The sequence below is a fragment of the Porites lutea genome, chromosome 2 (genome assembly GCF_958299795.1).
Source record: "Porites lutea chromosome 2, jaPorLute2.1, whole genome shotgun sequence".
Classification (NCBI taxonomy): Eukaryota; Metazoa; Cnidaria; class Anthozoa; order Scleractinia; family Poritidae; genus Porites; species Porites lutea.
This window is the reverse complement of record NC_133202.1, coordinates 56,127,943-56,149,608: the sequence shown is the minus strand read 5'-3', so window position 1 is coordinate 56,149,608 and position 21,666 is coordinate 56,127,943. Positions and strand designations below refer to the sequence as shown.

Sequence of the window (21,666 nt, the reverse complement as noted above, 5' to 3'; positions counted from 1 at the left end):
TTTACAAGAAAGGAGCCAAAGACAAAGTGGAAAGCTACAGACCTGTTTCTCTAACCTCAACTGCAAGTAAAATCTGCGAGAAGACTTCCAGGAAGTCGATGGTAAACTTCTGGACGGATCATAAAGTCTTCATAGGCGAGCAATTTGGTTTCATAAAGAAGCGTTATTGTCTATCGCAACTACTCGATACTTTCCATTCATGGGCCAAAGCAAGAAATGCTCGCATAAAGTAGATGTAACTTTATTAGATTTTACAAAAGCATTCGACTCTGTTCCTCATCAGCGTCTCCTAGCGAAGTTGAAGGGATATGGAATTGGTGGAAATCTCCTTAACTGGCTAACCCACTTTATCGTTGGGAGAAAACAAAGAGTCTCATTCCGTGGGCACTTTTCTCCTTGGACGATGGTCACCTCTGGTGTTCCCCAAGGTAGTGTACTTGGGCCAGTCCTGTTCCTTGCCCATATTAACGATATCACAACTGGCGTAAGGTCGAGCATGCGCCTGTTTGCAGATGACAGCAAGGTTTACAAGATTATTTACGATGAAAACGACGAGAAACAACTTCAATGTGACCTCAACACGCTACAGAAGTGGAGTGAAAATTGGCAACTTCGTTTTCACCCTGACAAATGTGAGGTGCTACGGGTAACCAATGCGAGAGATCATACTAGCTATCCTTACAAGCTCTCCGGTTGTACACTTCAGTCTGTCACCAAAATGGTTGATTTGGGGGTCTCACTGACTTCTAATCTATCCTGGGACACCCAAACGCAGAAAGTTGTAAATAAAGCCAACAAGATTGTGGGTTTCCTTAAAAAGAATGTCGGTCCAGGGAACAAGGAAGTCTTTTCTCGTCTGTACAAGGCCTTGGTTATACCCATTCTGGAATATTCTGTCCCTCTCTGGTCACCCTATTTACAGAAGAACATTGACGCTCTTGAACGAGTCCAACGTAGGGCCTCGAAATATGCTCTCCCGATGTCATCTAGGGACTCTCCGTAAGAAGAAAGAAAGGCAATGCTTGGGTGGTCCAGTCTTCAATCAAGGAGGTCTTATCTATCTTTGCTAGAGTGCTACAAGACTATATTCGTGGTCTTAATGGCCTCAACTGTAATGATTATTTTGAATTTAATTGTTATGGTAAAACAAGATCAAACCATTCATTCAAATTAAGACGGCCATTAGCTAGAGTGATTTTTTTTTTTGCACTCATTCTTTGTTACAATTATTAAACAGTGGAACGCAGTTCCTAAAGAGATAGTGCACGAACAGGATTTCACCATTTTTCGATGTAAACTTACAAAGTATTGTAAAATTTTATAAATGTTTTTAGCCATTTCTTAATTATTCTTAAATTTTACATTGTAGTATATTTATTTTATATTTTATCTAGGGAGTGTCCACGATAGGGATAACCTCTGACGTTTCCTTTTATGCATGATCCTTACATAATAAATATTTGATTGATTGAGTAAAGCTTGGCATTTCAATTAGTTTGAATTAGTTACAGTTTATTTCGCTTGTTGACATTTGACATTAACAGTGTTAAATATAAACTGTGCATCTAACGTAACACGACACGAAGGCGATCGATAAAAACTGAAATTTGAACCAAAATAAGTGTTTATATCAAGCTACATTGTATAAAGGTCCGTGAGAATAAATCAGCGTATTACTAGAAATACGCATCGCGAAAAAACCCTCGCAAAAGTCGTTGTTTTTAAGAAGCACCCCTTAAGTTAAGCCCTGTCGGTTAAGAACTGGATGGGCAAGCTACCGCGAAAATCGTCGAGAAGGTCCCTACTTTGTTCTTTCTTTTCTTCTTCTTTTTTTGCGAGGTGTGTGGTGTAACTAAAAGTAATTGTCTGAAACCTGTCCACGATAAGGTTAAGTGCACGCGAGCGATGGAGTGAGTGAAAGAGTGAATTTCAAGTCGAGTTCAATATTAAACTGGTTCATATATAAACGCTTCGCGAGCGTATCAAATCATTTTCAATTTTTGCTTCCGTCGTCTATAAAACTTTTTTGTACCAAGGGAGAACAAACCTTGTCACACTTTCCAGAGAAGCTCTTAATAACTAAAGCTATTTATCAATTAAATAACTACAACAAGGCCTGGCTGAATACAAATTTAGCCAAAACATCGAGTTTATTTACCGTAGAGTTCCAAGAATTGCTTGAAATATTCTGAGAAACGTATCGCTTCTATTCACAGGAATTTTTTACCTTTAGTTGCATTAATTCATACTCTTCGCTTACAAAAACGTGGCTTTCTATACGAAACAGGATATCCCCCGGGCTTTAAGTTTTCCTCGAGTGTTCTTTACATGTAGGTCTTCTTCCTGAAACGATCGACTGCGAACAAAAGAGCCTCGATTTGGAGGGACACACTTGAAATCGAGGAGAATGCGGTGATATACACTTTACATACATACACACATTATTGACATCCAGCATTCGCAGCAATCATTTTGGATCAATACTAACGAAGTCTTGTAATCTTAAGATGCTTTATGCAACCCGGCCCAAAAAGACTTTTTTTAAGAATTAATACATTTTTCAATTATAAATTGTTACCGTAAAAATTCGGTTTAAACACTTCGTTAGAGGTTTTGGGGAGGCATACATCACAGGAGGGAATAATATATACAATAACACAAGAAGTCTCGAAACAAACTGATATAAAGGCAAACTACATCTCACTCCAAGACGAAATTCTACACTGTAACATTAATTAACTGTAACCGGGCAATAACAAAACAACATGAGCACAGTTGCATACAGATGGACCTTTTGCCCGGGGGTTTGGGGGGAAGGGCCTTATAATGAAACTACTACTGGAGTGCTGAAAACCGGAATAAAATTCCTCTATACAAATAAATGGGCTTATAACCGGGAAAGCTTAAAACATGGATATTACCGTATTATGACGTTGTGTTCAGATACACCTTTCGGACTCTTTGGAGATTGAGCAGATCAGGACAATGGGAATGACAGAAATATACAGCTGGACAGATTTCCAAAATATTTCGGTACAATGTCTCTGAACAGGGTGACACCAAATACAGAAAACACCAACATGATTATCACCAATAATAAAACAATATTGGCCATGTCTGCAGACAGAACAACAAATGATCATTAAAACAATATTGGCCGTGACTGCAGAGAGAATAATTACCTAAATGTAAAACAAAACCAATAATGGCCATGCCTGCAAAAAGAACACCAAAAAGTCTCCTACAGCAAAACAACATTGACCATGTCTGCACAGAGAACAACAATAAATGAACTTTTACATTGTTTGGAAAAGGCCTTTATTTTCAATAAATAAAAGAGCAGGTCGCTAAAGCGGAACAGGAGGTCATTATTACGAATAATAACCTACTGTTTCACTTCCGAAGACACAATAATGACTTGCTGGTTCTAAAACAATGGACAGGTGCATTAAATTTGCCTGCGTGCAGACGTCTCCTATTTCCTTTGTTGCACGCGGAAAAGGGACGTCTGCGTAACGCCGTCGCTAATCGTGTTCCAGCGTCCTGCTGGGTTCCCAAGATCTTGGGAACACGCTGCGATAGGCTGACACACAGTGCGCATTGTTTGACTTAACGCTGATTGGTTGTTATCGAATGTGGTCTGATAATGTATGCGGTGATTTAAATGATTTATGTAAGCGGGGTTTTCTAACCAAAACAAATCAAAACATGTGCGATTGTGTGCTGTGTTTTTCGTCGATCGAAAAGCAGAGCGATCGAAATCTTGTGCGGAGACGCGGAAAATTTAACGTGTACGAGGAAATTATTTCTTTACAATTTACTGTGCATGACACATCACATCATATTTGTAAACAGTGTCTGAGAAAACTACAAAAGCGGCGTGAACTTCGCACCAGGCAGGCATCTCGGAGAAAGCCACCCAAAGAAACTAAAATCTTTATTTAGCCGTAACAAACAGAGGTCAAGAAAATTTAAATACTTTACAACTGCATCTGAAATCAAATCCTATCGGGAACACCCACAGAAACATAAACCACAGGGAATGATTACACAGTATGCATGTAACAAACCTGCTTCATGACCTCTAAATGGAAGACTTAGCGCGGCAAAAATGAGATTTACTCAGTCAAAGGTTAGAATGCTACATGCACTGTGTAGTGCTAGTAATCTTCGCGCGAGAGAGAAAAGAAGAAAAACCTCTGTTCAAGCAGACTCTCAAGGTCACGTTTCGCCCGTATCACGAGCCTATGATGTTTTGTTTGGCCTGTCAACTCTTATTTCTAACCGGATATTATTTCACAATTTATGCGAAATAGAATACCCTGCCAGCGGGACGCTGGAACACGATTAGCGACGGCGTTACGCAGACGTCCCTTTTCCGCGTGCAACAAAGGAAATAGGAGACGTCTGCACGCAGGCAACATTAAATCGGACAATACCCACTCTCCTTGGCCTACGCGATCGGTCATCATTTTCAAGAAGGCCTCGGATCTCAGGCATTATCCATTAGGCATTGTCCATAATCACAGACAGACAATTAGAAGGCAACTAGAGAGTTCTATACAACATGATCAGAATGAGAAGTCGATCAGGTGTAACGTCCGTCACCAAACACTTCAAAATTCCAATTCCACCTGAGAAAAATCAAGAAATAATACTCTCAAACAAGTGAGTGTTAGACGTTGTAATAACTCATCAAAAATGAAAATCTACATTTTATTCAAACGCTGTTTGGCCCTGGGTATTACAGACAAACCCCGTTTTTTCCTTGCGTTTTGATGGCTGGTGCTATTTGGAAAGAAATGGTAAAATAGAAGGCTTCTATTAGCTAAACTAACCTGGGACTGACTGTAGAATAATCTGAACAACAATCTGTAAGCCAGGCAGCGAACTGATGCTACAAACAAGATAAAACTGAATGTTGGTCAAGGAGACGAAAACATGCATACGAATGGACCGTGCCAGAAATCACACCAGCTTTGATTCACAGACTTCACCAAAGTATTGACAGGAGGGTTACTCGTTAATGAATGACATCATTTCATCATCATCATTATCATCATGCTTGGACCACCGTAGTGGACGGGACATTCCTGGAGATTTCTTATCAAAGACCAAGATTCGCCATCGCTGTACTTTGTCCCTGGTATCAAGTCCTGAATCCCTAGCAATCACTTCAGGGTATCTTAGGTTACGTGAATACATTTAATCAGGTTGAAGGGGAACACGAAAAATAATGATCATGCGATGGATTTAATATGTAGCTTGGGACAGTTTAAGAACAGAGAAATTAACTCATTGCCTCTCTAACACTAACTACTCTATATAGAAGGACTTCTCTACCTTCTTAGACTACGAAAAGCTCTTAACACTCTGAGAATCCTCAGCACTCCTCGACTTCCTGATCCTGAGGCCCATCCCCTTGCAAATCTTGATACTAGTCAAAATGCCATAACTCTCAACTCTCCACAACTCTCCATCCCGTGATGGCCTCTGATAAGTGCATTAGGGTTTGCTATAAACTGCTGCCAAAGATGATTTTCGTTTTCCAATGCCCACAGACGTTTTTTAAAAACTTGCCGTGGGAAACAAGAAAATCGCAAACCATTTTAGCAATAGGACAAAACGTAACACAGACCTTCAGCACAAAAAGGCTGAAAAATAATGTGCAATGCAGGCGGAGTTGCAGATCGGGAAGATCAGTCTGCAAAACACTCCCTGAAAAAACGCAAGTGTAAGCCGGCAGTAACGCAATTTATTTTAAATACCGTGTGGCACGAAATTTTGAGGGAGTTTGTTTTTGCGAATTGGCGATTTTTTGTGTTTTGCGGGAACTAATTTTTGCGATTAAGACAGATTGGTTTTTCTAGCTGGAAATTACATTTTTTGCGGTTTTTAGAAAGAACACAGTTCCCAGCTTTGATAACATTTTCGTTTTTGTTCAGTACGTTTAATAGAAATACATATTTTCAAACAGTATAACCAGTAATTCATTGTATACCGTTTGGTTTCTGAATGAAAGAGGCAAATTGTAATTGAGCCGACGCGATTTGTTAGTGCTGTATGTTTGTGTAGCGAATTAAAGTTAGAGTATATTTACTATGCAGTAAATTTTTGCGGGAAATATGTTTGCGGTAATTTTTATTTGCCTGAACATTTTTGCGGATCGCTGGAAAAACCGCAAAAATTAGAACCCGCAAACTTAAAATTTCGTGCCACACGGTAGGAATCAATCACAAAAATACAACGTTTTCCATAAAATTCATCTGTTAGTCTTTTTGAGCCCTTTTAAAGACCCTTTAATGAAATCCCTACCCTTTCATGAAGACCTGAAGACTGAACAGGGTAGCCCGTGTAGGCCACCATAGAGAGTATCCTTCCCCCCCCCCGGACAACCAGCATGATCGTCTACGGCTTTTGCAGCTAATTTCTTGATCATAGAAAAAAAGGCAACTATGGTATAAAGAGAACTTTGATATACTGAATAAATATCAGTTCCAAAACGATGGGAGATCAACAAGCCTAAGAGGCTTGGACACTCTCTTATTTAGCCTAAACTGGTATGTACCGCTGACCAGGGTATGTTATCGGGGTCATTTGAGTATTAACATGGTAATACATTTTCACTATATTTAGAATCTTGTCTTTTCTGGAACGGAAGGCTTGAAGAGGGGTTAAACCGTTTAAGAACGTTTTTAAAAATAGCGCCACTACACCATACGGGTCAGGATGGCCGAGCGGTCTAAGGCGCCAGACTCAAGGTCATAAAACCTTCCTATTAAGAAATGGGGCGGGCGTTCTGGTCTCCGAATGGAGGCGTGGGTTCGAATCCCACTCCTGACAATAATTTTTTTAGTAATCCTAGACTACACTTTTTGTGTGTTTTCATAATTTCAAAACGATTAGCCTTCCCTAAGGACAACCGACTACTAAAATAACTCTAAGAGCCCGTTTACATGGAGGTGGGGGACCCCGGACAGGTGAGGTCACATGTGGTGGGTCACCCCACCTATCATGTAAATGTGATCAAATTAAAACAAGAACGCTATTACAGCGACATCGACTCTCGCTTGCTCGGAGATTAGATCGAGAAATGAGGAGGCGATTAATTCTACACGAAACTGGATTTACCCGCTAAAGGTTTTATACTTCCTACTTATCGACGTCGATACTTTTTATTTCTTTCTATGACTTATTTAGTAGGCGTTTTAGCGACGACCGGAAAGACGTCTGCGGTCGCCGGCTATACGCGTGTATAAATACACGAAAATTCAAGGGGCTCGATTCCAGAGAAATCATATCATTGCCAGAGATCAAAAAAGTGATTTACATGGCCTGTCATTTCAATCATCACCAAAAATAAGCCGCATGCTCATAACAAGGTCATTTGCATACAATCAAAGTTTACAACACCCGAACATCGTAGTTTTGTTATAGTGTTCACTCGTTCCAAAGTAATAAACGCTTTTAAGCGATAGAATTCGTGGACCGACACGTTTCGGAAAAGCTCTGAATTTAATCTTTCCCTAAGCATTCGTCGCAAAACAGGCGTGGCACAATGACTCCACCGTTGTGTCCTGAATACGACGAAAAACGCGTTGCAATCTCGCTTGCGTTACAAGTGAGCGATTAGATGGACAGGAGGGTTACCCACCAAAGCGAGTTAGCTCACCAACCTGGGGTCCCTCACCGCAGTGTAAATTAAACAGGCCCAAAATACCAAGACAGTCAGACCTTGTTGTTCATATTATTCACGAAACCCGCCATCTTTATTGATGGGATAAAAGCGACGTCACGTGGTCCATCCACTAGATCAGCCTTTGCTATTTGGATTATCCCAACTCGCCCTCTATTTTATTGTTACAATTTTTCTTTTATTCCTTAGTTGTACTGTGTTTAGATGCCTATGTAAATTTAACCTTTATGTCGTGTAAAACTGAGCTGAGTTTAATAAATCATCATCATCAAATAATTAAATAATCATCTCAGGGGGAAGACAAGTGATAAAATCTGGGAAGCGAAGAGAAGTTAAAGCCTGGGAACCCGGTAATGCCCGCAGCCTGACGGATTTAGTGCATTTCTGCCCTGGCTTTGTACCGTTGTAATAGGGCAAACAACTGAAAGGAGAGTCTGAATGCATGAGAGGGGAAGAAGTGCCACTGGATACTTTACTCCAACAGATGGTAACTTAACCGCCCCACGGATAAAATATAAAATTTGAACGCAAGCGTTCCTGGGAAGCTTGGCTTATAACACAAGGCTAGCTAAGGCTAAAACAGTAAAAACACTGTGACCAAGCTTATGGAGTGAACAAAAACTGACTTCATAGGGATGACACAATTATTGGTAAAACCTTTCATTGCGGCCCACAAGGTTAAGAATCCCAACTAGCCGGAGGCAAACCAGTTGGCTATTTAAGATGGCTTATCGGACACTTGCACTCGGGACGTTCGGATTACAATTCCAGCGCTCTAACCGCTCGGCCACCTTGCCTCCGTAAAATAATTTGATAAGCCACGCAGTAGATCTCAAGCTTTGTGCAACTTTGACTCATAGACAAAAGGCCATCTATCAAAGTCCTAATCTCCCACCCAAATTTAGAAGAACATCATAAACAACTGCTGTCATTCAAAAATATATTCCATCACGTAAAGTTAACCACACATTTTTTGTCACTCACGTCAACAAAAGTCAACGAAGATAAAAAAAATTTATTTACACTGTATATAATGAACTATTTATAAAGTAATCTTTGGCCGACTTGATTGACACCATTTTTAATGACAAACTATAAATTATAACTTTCAGTTGCAAACATAAAGTCTTTTTCGGATTTGCCATGTACAAACGAGGTCAAATATCTAACATGTCTAATCAAATCAGATCAACAATCATTTTTAATAAATAATCCCTCTCTTTTTTTTCAAAAATATAAAACTCTGGTAATATATCGAAGAATCGCCGACTTGCTTTACAAACACCGTAGAAACACCTTAGAGAAAGTAAAAACCTTCAACATCGACAAAATTGCTGTACAACGCTTTGACAAACATTCCAGTTCAATTTAACTTTTAGGATCGAGTTCGAAAAACTTTATAAATATTTAAAAACAAGGAGGAAGTTTCTTTTTTTAACTACAGATAAGCTTTCCTTTAATTTAGTGTGCGGTTCTTTGGTCTGCTAAACAGATAGCGATTCTTCTGCAGATCTCCGTGTCAACGTGTTCTGGGAAGAGTAAAGTTTCGTTTTCTGTCGAGCTCACTGCCTTGTAAATCTGAGCTTTTTTCCGAAAAATGGATTTCTTTCTGTTAGTTTTCCGCTTCAGACCGTGCATGAAGTAATCTAACTGTCCAATGTCGACATCAACAAAAAGAATCTGTGGTCTTGTGAACTGAAAAATAGAAAACAGTTTCTTGTGTTAGAAGTTATCCATAGCAATCTGAGACCAGCTTTTTAGAGAAGGAAACGCCTTTACTGCCCGAACAACTGCTGTTATTCGCAGTTAAGTGAAATCTAACTTACGACCTGGTTCTACGAGACAGCATTTATATAATGACTGTCACACGCCGTTAATTCGAACACTGAAGGGGCCACACAAAGCTTCCGTATCAACGACGTGTCCGTATTAAGCGGGTCGTGTTTTTTTTTTTTTTTTTAATAAAAGAAATAAAAAACATTGGCATCATCAAATTAAACATCTCTGACCTTCACAAAGCCGTCCTTTCGCAGACTTTGTAAACGGCAACACCTAAAATCGCTCATCTATACACTACCCCAATCAAAAACGTTCTCCTCTGCAAAACTTGTTTTGTGCGAAAATTAAGTCCGAAATTGACGTCTACAATTCATCCTATCCGGTGCACTTTAGCGCTGGGAACATCGAAATGCTGTGTCGACGAACGTTTTTTCCACCTTCAAAAAGGAAAGGGTAGTTGCCAATAAAGTGTCCGCATTAGCGAGGTAGACTTTTTATGAGAATCTGTTGATTTTGCAAGAAACAAGAGTTTGTTTTTGGGATTAACGAGTGTCCGTATAAAGCGGGTTTAAATTAGGGAAAATGTAAGGGCTTTCTCCAGGGACAAAGAATACTGTCAGTAAAGCGCGGGTCGACTGCAATATTCTGAGAGGTTAAGGCAAAAGTCTTAAAAAGAAAGAATGTTAAACTCTTCACCACAAGCTAAATAAGTTAAGCCCTTTAAATTTTCCAGAACCATGTTCTTAATTTGGACGAAATCCTAGGCTTGTAACTAAACTTATTCTATGTTACTATAAGGTTTACCTGATCACAGATATGTTCTTTATCAATTGATGTACCTGAAACGTCAACCAAGAATGAACGTGTCTGCAAAGCACTTTCATCTAAATGCTTGGCAAGCACTGAAAGAACATCCTCCTGTAAAAAGAAAATATCATTTATAAGCTGTGAAGAAAATGTACATCTATCTGTGGAATTACACATAGCCAACCACTACACATCATGATGCACTTTGGAATGAGGGCCAAGTGATTCTAGAAACACCTGTCTGATTTCTTTCACAGATTTGTGGAGTGAATAACGAAAGTCCAACAGAATTACTTGCAGCCAGACGAACTTACTAGGTAAGGAATTCATTGACAAAAATGGTTAGAAAATAATACAGTGGCCTGTTCCAAGCTCCAACATACGCATATAATATCCGAGAACCTGCAGGCACAGGCTTATGATACAGCAGTCACTTAGTCTATCATTTTCTTCCAATGTGAAGATAAGGAAAAAAAAAATGAAAATAACGAAGAATGCTTTGTCTCAGAAGCTAATACTTACAGCAGGTGCCTGAGGTTTTTCAGTTAGCTCAGATAGTAGAATTTCCTTCATGGGATATCTACTGGTATCTATTGACCTGTATGTTTCTTCGTCTGCAAAAAGATGGAGGTTATTTTAAGGCCGGTCTATAATGCTATAGTGAATGGATGTAGTGCGGTGCATGTTAGCCAAACATATATCTACCAATCCACTTCCATTCTGCAACTTAGAGTGCAAGAGAAGCAATGGTGGCACAGTGGTGAGAGCACTCGCCTCCCACCAATATGGCCCAAATTCAAATTCCCGCATCAACGCCATATGTGGCTTGAGTTTGTTGTTAGTTCTTTTCTTTGTTCCAAGAGATTTTTCTCCCTATACTCCGGATTTCCCCTTCTAAAAAACCAACACTTCTAAATTCCAATTTGACCAGGAATAGACCTTTCCTGCATTCCTGTAAACAAAGGTACAAGCTCGAAGCTCAGGTGGACAAACTACTGTGATTTGAATGAAATTGTCCAACCGAGCCTTGTCCTCATTTCTTTACGTTTGCTCACTGGAGCGTAATGCGGGAAAGGTCTAGTGTAGATGAAGAAACACTATGTAGTTGTTCTCTGTTTCTGTTGTTCTCTCTCGTTATTTGTTTTATTTTATTTAATTTAGACCAAACGTTTAACCTACAAGAAAGTGCCATGATAAAATCAGGCCTACAATCAGACTGATTTTAAAAAAACAGTCTGTAGTGCTATAGAATTTCCTTTCACGTTTTTTTCTCCATGTACAATGTACAAGATTGAAAGCATGGTATTTTATTCATTATCAGGCTGATCACACAGACACATGTATGATGCTGGCCATGACTACAACAGTTGTCAAGAACAGGATATTTTTTCCAGATTACAGTATGTAATAATGTTATATAATCTATTAAGAGATTTTTAATGCAATTCACCGTGAGATTGCATATCATTAGAAGCCATGCACAGAACAAAGAAAAAAAAAAGTTAATGTAACATACCAAACGAAAAAAGTACCACGGTGTTAATGACTCTGTTGGCACTAAAATCCATTTCTGCGGCAAAGAAGTCCATCATAGCATCCCAGATATGCTGCACTTGCGCTGCAGATGTGTCAAACCTCACTATTCTTTCCCCAATACTGAAGTAATTTAAGAAATCTTGTACAGACCTTTCATAAAGTGCAAAACGGCGTTTGGTTCTGCTTGTATCCATTTCATCACCTTGGTCAGAGGACGCATCTCTTGGATCTGAGCTTGGAGGCTTTGCACAGGCTGGAGAATGACTGTTCTTTATGTTTTTTAAAAGATCCTCTTTTGATAACGTCAAGTTCAAGGCAAAGGCACATGGGAACTAAAAATTTAAAAATATACTGTAGATATAATTATTTCATTCAATTAATTCAATCATATTTCCAGCTGGTTGCCCAGCATATAGGTCTGTCTGAGAGAATATGATTTTTCTGATAACTCAAAGACAAAAATAAGTTACCACCCAGGCAACCTCTTGAGCTCAGCCCTAGTAGTAGTACAGTGTTCTGGAGCTACAATTGAAGCTAATGTATGGAAAATGAGAGTTTATTATTGGTGGAAAGAGGAACTAAGTTATAACAACTTTGCCCTGCACTGAAGTACATGTAATATATACCTTTGAGTTTAATTATTATTCTTCTGCTGGTGAGGCAGTGGGAAAGGTCGTAAGTCAGAAGCAAAGCTCATTTCTCATCATTGTAGGCCGGCCACACACAGCAGGCACCTCTTCATGTAATAGCTACCATACTAGCCCCCACACAAACCCTCAGGAGAGGTTGGTAGTGGGGGTTGTGAGAGCCCTCACTTTCCCCTACCACTACAATGTACCCTGCAAAAGTTCATTTACGGACTACTCCCATGCATATCTTAGATGATGAATTAACCAACTTGAAGTGTAAATACCTGAAATAAGAAGGCCCCCTGATGCCCAGGGCAGTAGGCTCACTAAGCTTGCCTGAAATAACATGAAATATAGTATCATTACACAACAGTTCCAACACTCACCCTCTTTTCAAATTCTTCCATTTCTTTGTCACATTTCTTGATGAATCCATCCACTCTCATCATAAATTTAAGATTTGGGATTAGGTCCACCAGAATTGGTTGATCAGGATACTTCTTGATCTCTTCTTCAAGAATTTCCAAAACCCAGTCCAATGTGAGAACATCTGGATTGTTTTTCAAAAGTTCTGCAAGTCCATGTGTTCCTGACATGGGTTCAAGACCCTGTTCAGTGGCTTTCTCTGGAAGTTTTTGTAAAATTAAATCTTCTGCTGATACAAAGGCAAAGCTAAACATGGCTTTCAGGTCATTGACAATACAGCCTTTTGCTGATCCAGGTCCACCTAGAAATCACAAAAAAACTAATTTTTTCTGCAATTTTTCATTCCAATTTTTCTGTCAATGTTATGCTTCTAAACATGGCCGTTTAATGAATAAATGTGACCATATAAAAGGATCGAGGCAAGTATTTACATATTCTATTTGGAAAAAATAAACAAGTCATGTAAAAATTGAATCTTTAGGTTGAGGAGTTTTTGCATCCATTTAACTGGTGAGCAAAGGAGACTTGGCTGAACAGATATGCCAAACAAACGGGTCTACATCATCTAAAAGCAAATTTATTTAAATTGACAAATTATAGTTTAGAGCGCTGTCACTCAATTTTTTTTTCGAGGACAAAACATTATCATTTGATATGAAATTTGTTCAAGTTTTTTTTTCTTGTCCAAACTACAAATTAATGAAGATGGGCTACTGCTCTATTCTAGATGTAGGACAAACTAAGTGGAATTTGTCAGGACAGGGGAGAAAGTGAATGGAATTCTTTCAAGGTATTTAACTACTTGACACAATTGTACTGCATGATTTTAAAACAGTCTAATGTCTTGCTGTTTCTTTACCATAACTATCCAAATAGAGGAACTCTTTCAGTCACTCAATCTTTGCAACTATCAATTTCTCAGAAACAAGTCCTGCTCTTTACCACTTATGCCTGAAATCCTGAAAGTTAGTCATATGAAAACAGACATGCTTGAGGTCTAGTGTGCATGCTCACCACCTTCCCCATGCTTTTTATGCAGGAGAATTGACCAATCACACGCATTGTGATCCAAGTAATAAAAACTGAAAGTTTGTTGCAAAAAGCAGAACTTGGGTGTACTATGCGTAAAGTGTTGCTGCAACTTGCAAAACGGAAATTTATTGCGTGACAAGTTGAGCACACAGGTCGTAACACGGACAAAAATGCTTTTTCACTTGTAATCCAACAATGTTGCCTGTATTACTTGACCTTAAAAGATAACTGTTCAAACCTTAAGCCTGGTTTCCATATGATCGTCCAGATTGTCCTGATCATACCGGTCATCCCAAATAATGTTCAGACGGTAAGGACAATCATATGGAATCACAACCCAGACAATCGCAAACAACCCAGATGACTGAGATGACCTAGATCGCTTGGAGAGAACTGGGTGTTATCCTGACAATCAGGACGATCGTGTAGATTCTGAAGCGATCATATAGAAATGCTCTCAGATGACTGAGATGATGGGGACGATCAAAGGCTATCCTAAGGAAATCATCATCCCCATTCCAGTAATCCGGAAGTTGAAAAAATAATAATACAAATATGTTCACATTGTGTATGGGTGCAATTAAAAAAAAGAGAAAGTCCGTTAATCTATCAAGTTCTCGACGTGACACTATGTCTTCAAGGAACTCTTGTAGCTTCTCTCTGCCAAAAAATCAAGAGAAAAAGCAGATAGCAAGCCACAAAATTCACTTGTCAATTAAAATTCACCATCATGATTGGCTTATTTACAAAACACATGCAAAAATTCCATTGTACGACCCAGAAACATCACTGACGACCACGCACCTCTTGTCTTGAGGCCATGGAGAAGATTATATGGAAACTACCAATTATTTATTGTCCCAGTCGTAGGGATCATCTTGAAACTTTTTTAAATGATGGGGTAATCGGGATGATCATATGGAAACCGGGCTTTATAAAACACATTAGGTGTATACCTTTTTACTGAAGGGCTCTGTGCTAAGTGTCAATCCATAATACTTAAAAAGTTCGAAAGTCTCAGTTCTAAAAATTTCCCAGCCACTGGAGTGCAGCTTAGTTAGTCAGGCATTTCTCACAGTGACAACGAGTACAGTTAGTATTAAAAATGTATGCATAATAAATGACATTTACCCTGACCATAAACTTTAATTATTTTTATGCTCAGGTGAAACGTGAAGGGAATAAGTCTCAGTATAATTAAAAATTTCTTGCGGATCGGTGATAACATTCAGAGCAAAAAAATAATTGTCCTTGTTCTTGGACAAAAATTCTCAATAATGCTCCCTTATAACAATCACCTAACACACTGTAATCTTAAAGTTTTGAAAACAGAGCGTCGAACGAGCAATATCGCATTAAAATATCGCTAAGGAAATTAACAATAGGGTTCAATCATCAACTGAAGTGGCGAAGAAGACACAATATACACAATGCCAACAAAGGTGAAAATGGATTTCTTCCATTATAAACATCTGTGCAATTTTTACTGCCTCTTCGGCTGATGAGCATTTCACAGACAAAAGATTTAAGTGGCGTCAAAGACCAATGCCATTAAACTTTTCACTAATTTAAGCTTACGATTCCTCAGAAACAAAATGGTTCTCTTGTTGGTATCTTTGGTGTTCAAACAATTAGTAGCGGCTTTGCATTTCAAAGAACGTTTCCAAGCCAGATGAAAGCAAATTTGATTTCAGAGAAAGATTAAAGTGGAAAAAATATAGGTCAAAGTACATGCAATTATAAACGCGAGAATTATTCGTCACATTCAAACGTACCGTAAGGGCCATGCAGTTGGTTCTCAAAAGTATCCTGTTAATTTGGCAGTTGCGAAGGTCATGCGAAAAAAAAAACGATGAGCGTAATTCTTACCGGAAGGCTTGTTTGGAGAGGAAGATTACGGATCAAATAAAAAACGACAAGATTTTTACCTACCGAAAATGAACACGATACGCCGTTCCCTGTCGATTTTCATCACCCCCTTCCCAATCTCCACCACGACATTGGGCTTCTCAACTAACGTGTTTCGTCGGCTAAAATCAAATTTTGAGCCTCCGTTTTCGTTATCTGCTCTTGCCGTACTATTCCCACAACCCATTCTACCGGCGACGGCCCTTGGCAAGTCGAAATTCCATAAGATTACTCCAGGCCGGAGCACAGCATCTAATCTCCACTGGCCAACAAATGACGAATATAAACAAGTTCGATTAACGTTCCCGCCTCCAGGCCAACCTCGAACAATTAGTTTCTATAGTAACCTTTTTACGCGGAAAATTATGTAATTAATTTATCAAGATAAACTTATTTACGGTTTCAGCTCCTCTCTGTTTGAAACAATTCAGCTCATTTAGCCTTAAAAAAGAGAAAAAGAAACTTTAATACCCCTCTTGTACATTTTGTCTAGGTGTGGTAGGAAAAACGTAATTTCCACGCGTTGGAGTCATTTCCGGTTTCGGTCTGTTTCCAATCGATTCACCACTGTCTCGTTTTATTAGGGTTTTTTTTTTCAGCTTTGTGATTTGACGCTGTTATGGCTAAATCCGGTGAAATCGAAATATTTAATCCACGCGGGAACCACATTTTCAAGCGCACGATGGGTATGGTTTTCAATCCTTTCGGTCTGAACTTTTGACCGTCTGGGTCTGAAAGAAGGTATGTTAAGGTTTTGTACTCTCTAAAACCAGGGTCACGCTAGAATTGGCCAATACTAAAGAACACCAGACGTAGTTAATCGATAAAAATCGTTATCGGAAATCAACCGATATCATCGACATTAATCGATTTAATCTTCCGATTAACATAGATAGAAATCGAAGTCACAGAAAAAATAATTTATCAATTACTATTGATTAACAAAATCGATAACAATTGACAAAAAAATCATCATCAATTTCTATCAGAAAATAATCAATAATAATCGAAGTGACAACTTTTTTCTTTATCAATTTCTATCGATTGATATCAGAAATTGATATTCACCAATGATTAATATCGACCACTATCCAGTAATATTGATTATCGGTTTATCGATTAACTACGTCTGGAGAGCAGTGTGGTGCAGGAATATCACATTCTTGGCCTGAAATAGGGTATCGGTTTCAGGAAACATGCCCTTGTTGTTCATCCAGCCCAAATTTTCAAGAAGTACCCCCACTGGGTTATGATTCAAAGTACAAACTAAACAAAAAATCTACAAATGGTGTTTATTTAAATTATTTAACAAAGAACTTTTAACTGCTTCTTCAAATATAACCTTATTTATACCATCCATACTGAAATATTAAAATGGCTTCTTCAATTTCAACCATGCCCCAAACCACAAAGCATTGCACAAGCAATAATGACAAGTGATGTACCCCTGTCTTTGCCAGTGTTTGGATTAGTTTCCTTTTTAGCATAAAAGTGTGCTCAAATGCAGTGAATCTCAACTAACTATAATATGGCGGCAAAAAGCATGCATGCAAAGGAGAACTCCAATTTAGGCATCGTTCTTGACGATAGTCTTACGTGGAAAGACCATGTTCGTTATGTTATTTCTAAGGTTGGTAAAAGAGTTGGTGTCTTAGGGCGTATTAGAAGGAATATCACTATACATGCAGCTTTCGAGATGTATAATTCATTAATTTTGCCCATTTTTGATTATTGCGATGTTGTTTGGTCCAGCTGCAATAAAGCAGATATGGAAAGTCTTGAATCTTTGCAAAGGCGGGCCTCGAAAATTATAGTGAAATCTAAATGTGGTACAACATCCACCGACTATTGTAACGCTCATATTTTAGGTTTAGTGAAGAGGTGTTTAAATAATAATGTACCACAGTTTTTAAAGAATTATTTTAAGTTGAGTAAGGAAGTTATTTCAAGAGAAACAAGAAGAAGCAATTTTATATACTTACCTGCAGTAAGAACTGAGACCACCAAGAAAAGTTTTCATTATAATGGCTCAGTTGTGTATAATAATTATTTAGTAAATAAGAATTAGTTTTAATTGTTATACTGTACTATTATTATCTTATAGTTACTTAGTTTCTTATTATTTATTTTGAACTTTTTTATTAGTCTTAATTTAGGGCTCCTATTGATAACACATATACTTTTAAGTATTCTGAAGGGATTATCCTAGTTAAATAAAGGTTTACTACTACTACTACTAGAATCACATTGTAAGGGCTTGATAAAAAGTCTACAAGCAAATAGACTATGAGCAGTCTCTCTTTTTCATTAGTCCACCAAGCAAAATGCCCAAGAGAGAAAAACAACCCCTTGAGGCTTGCACGCATGCATTCCCCTCACTTAATCTGAACAAAAAGAGAGAAAACTTGCAGTCTAACAAACCAAAATTCTCTGGTAGAAGTCACATGTAAAGTACTCTTCAGATAAAATATTAATTTCATTTGTTCTTGAAAATCTGGTTTTGTCTGCGTACCAGTTATCCTATATCATAATCTTCTTTGACCTACTGAATTTTCGGGGGTGCTCCCCAATATAAGCCATATAGTTATGTGCCACCCAAAGGGTATGGTTTTTGCACCATTTCAGTCTAAAAACAGGTATTGACTTTGCCCATCAGGCAAGGTATTCAAGGGAACTACAGGAGTGTATGTTTTAGTAATGGAGACATAATTTCTTAGAGGCAAGGTCTGAAAACGGGTGTGGATTTTAGAGGCCAGGTTTAAAAATGGGTGTGGGAAATTACCTTTTTTGGTGTAACATAAGGTCAGGATTTGGAAGAATGGGGTGGGACACTCACAACAAGAATTCCCAGGAGTACCTGCAAGGGAAAAAGTGTTATAATGCAACCTAATGTGAGAGCCTGGATCCTTAGTAGGTTTGTTCAGGGTCTTGCATTTCAAAGCATAATGGGGGTAAATTTAGGATTGAAAGCATGAACAGGATTGCGGGATGTTGAAAATACCTATCAAGATTATGGGATTAATGAGTGAAAATTTGGGTTGGGATAACAGGATTGAAGAACCCTATTATTGACTCTCATAGGAGTTCATGTTACAATTATGGAATTAAGCTCCAAGATGAAAATGGTCCTGACAATGACTTATAGATTACATGTACAATCCAAGTCTATCACGTCCATGGGTAAAAATTGCAGTGCAAAGCAGTGCCAATGAAGAAGTACAAGAGAAAATATCCAAGAATTAACTGAGACTTCCATTTGCTTCTGCAGTGTCTGTATGGTGGTTCAGTAGAATCACTGATGATGACATATGCAGTGTACCAGTAAATGAGAGGAGAAGCTGAGAAAACAAATCTTGTGATGACCTGCGTCAATGATAAAAATAATACCATAGTAAATCACCCCTCTAATCGCCCCTCTAAATATAAGCCCCCCCCCTCCCCCTTCGGGGGGCTTGTACTTGGAAATTGCCCTCAAATACAAAGTAAAAGAAAGCAAAAAGGGTAAATTTTATTCCAACTATAAAGTTGCCCAATCAATTTTGAAACACAATTTCCCCCCAAAGATAAGCCCCTAGCTCCGAATATAAGCCCCTCCAAAAATAAGCCCCTCAAAAAGGCCCTTCAAAAAATATAAGCCCCGGGCATATTTTTGGAATTTTACAGTAACTTAAAAGCAGGATGATGCACATTTTCTTCACCCTGTAATAAATATCTCATAAATCGTGCATTTTCCTTCAACAAAGAGAAACACCATACTAACCTGAACATGCATTGAAGTAAACCCAAACAGTGTCATAAATGCAAGATGAACAACAAACACAAAGACTGAAGGACTGTTATAGAATTCACCATCTTCTTTTTGATATCTTGTCTGATGAATTGATCTCCTATCGAAATAAAGAAAGTTTCATGTTGCCAAAATACAGTTAAGGTATCCAAATGGCCAGACATCATCTTCATAAGTAGGCTATTGTACATGTATGTACCCGGAATGTACCTACAGTGTATGGTCACCTTGGCAAAATCAAGTTTGAACTTTCTGTTTGACAGGTTAGTAGTCCACCATTATACAGCTGGGTATTGAGCATCCCCTAGCCAACCTTAGAAGACTAGGACTACAAACTGACATGCCTTCCATAATAAGGGTGATAAGAAACGCACCCTTAGTGTTAACATCTACATGTACAACATCTTCTTATTCTTAAATATTATTCTTACTCTTAAATATTATTATTGTCCTCATCGTGGTCGTCGTCATTATCATTTCAAGCTTTATTGGGCAAGATCAAGACAGAATCTAATACATGTTACAGGTCAAATTCAAAATAATTCAGAAAAAATAAAAAAAAATTTTTGACCTAGAATTTGATTCTCAATTTTGTTTGTCACCTAGCCCTAATTCATGAATAGGAGACAAAAGAAATTGAAAATCCACCTAAGTGAAAAAATTTCAGTCTGAATTTAATTTAATTTAATTCAATTTCAGTTCATTTTATACTACCCTATGGATGATGACGATATTTATAAACTATTTTCTAAGGCCTTACTGTACAATGTAGCTTCTAAAATCATACCATTATAAGACACACTTTCACAGAAAATGTGTAAGGAATAAAGTACATGTAATTTTATTAAGTACTATATAATACCCACCTTGTTATGCTTTCATTAAGTTCGCATTTTCTTTGTAACAGACCAAGTGTTGTAACAACTTCAAGATTCTTGTGGCTACAGCAGTATGTCAACACAGCACATGAACTTAAAATGATCATTGGTGTAGCAAGAAAAAAATTTGGTATTTGCTTTAGTTCAAAGTAACGTAAAAATCCTACATTCCAGTACACTTTCTGAATGTATGAGTAAGGAAATGGAGGCCACCTTCCACACCATGACTTGTGATGAGTCACCCTGGCTTTAACAACAGGTGTACAATACAGACTGTACCCATAAAACTGGAAAAAGATAAATGGCATCAGCACAAAACTGCTTGAAATTATTACTTTCAAAATAACAGGAAATGATGAGGATACATTTGGAAATTTCAACGTCCACTTATTTGATGATGCTTTAAAAGAAATTAGTTCATATGAGACAAAGCGCTTTAATATTCTATGCACCACAAAACCACATGATATGATCCCATTTGAACGTGTTGCACCACCGAGTCCAAAGAGCAGTAAAGCTATTGTAGCTTTCCCTTGTTCCAGGTAATGCAAAGCAGTGAACTGGAGACAGCAAAACAAACTTTCTGTGTACAGACTTGACATGAACACACTTGCAGGGTTAAAGCAAAACAAAAGAGACGACATCAAAGCCACATCATTTCTCCCAAATGTAGTACGAGACAGCTGGTAAAGCGACTTTGCTGCCAGTGAGAAAAACGCTGTGTTTAAAAGCCATCCACAAGCTAATATAGCACTGCGTTGTTGAGAAACAAAATATTGAAGTATAGGGTGAAATATCAGTGCTGAAATTCGTAATATCCAAGGATATAGCGGAAAGAAAGCCATATACTGTTCATACTTGTAACCTTCTTCTGATATTTGCAGAAAATACTCTGCATCCCACTTTCCAAATCCTCCAAAAACTCTCTGAAATATCCAGTCGCACCACGTAGTTTTAAGATTTGTTTTTTCAATAAAACCTGTAAAGCTGGAAGTGTCGTAATCATCAATAAATTCACTGGCAGCAAACTGCAAAAGAAAAAAACAAATACCATATATCAACACAATAATTGGAATAATGATATCAGGCCACAACTATATTTACTTGAAAAACTAGAAGAAGAAATCTCGAGGAGATTGCTGCACGTACAACAAGACAAGTTTCGTCCGCCATATTGGAATTACGGAC

The 21,666-nt window shown here is 38.2% G+C and overlaps 2 protein-coding genes and 1 non-coding gene across 3 annotated transcripts; 1 reads left to right on the top strand and 2 right to left on the bottom strand.

Moving 5' to 3' along the window:
* The first annotated feature begins 6,723 nt into the window (after positions 1-6,723).
* Trnal-caa (transfer RNA leucine (anticodon CAA)) lies at positions 6,724-6,843 on the top strand. Its single transcript has 2 exons — positions 6,724-6,761; positions 6,798-6,843. It is a non-coding gene; the product is annotated as a tRNA-Leu (tRNA).
* Positions 6,844-8,691: 1,848 nt separating this feature from the next.
* Positions 8,692-16,249, bottom strand: LOC140929123 (uncharacterized). The gene is made up of 6 exons (XM_073378989.1): positions 15,838-16,249; positions 12,834-13,174; positions 11,799-12,150; positions 10,805-10,896; positions 10,280-10,393; positions 8,692-9,391 (listed from the first exon to the last, which is right to left on the bottom strand). The coding sequence occupies exons 1-6, from the start codon at positions 15,998-16,000 to the stop codon at positions 9,158-9,160; spliced, it is 1,296 nt and encodes a 431-aa protein (XP_073235090.1). The 5' UTR covers positions 16,001-16,249; the 3' UTR covers positions 8,692-9,157.
* An 839-nt stretch (positions 16,250-17,088) lies between these two features.
* On the bottom strand, positions 17,089-21,666 carry LOC140929124 (GPI mannosyltransferase 2-like). The gene is made up of 4 exons (XM_073378990.1): positions 21,583-21,666; positions 20,467-21,506; positions 19,574-19,700; positions 17,089-19,176 (listed from the first exon to the last, which is right to left on the bottom strand). Exons 1-4 carry the CDS (start codon positions 21,649-21,651, stop codon positions 18,982-18,984), a joined length of 1,431 nt encoding a protein of 476 aa, XP_073235091.1. The 5' UTR covers positions 21,652-21,666; the 3' UTR covers positions 17,089-18,981.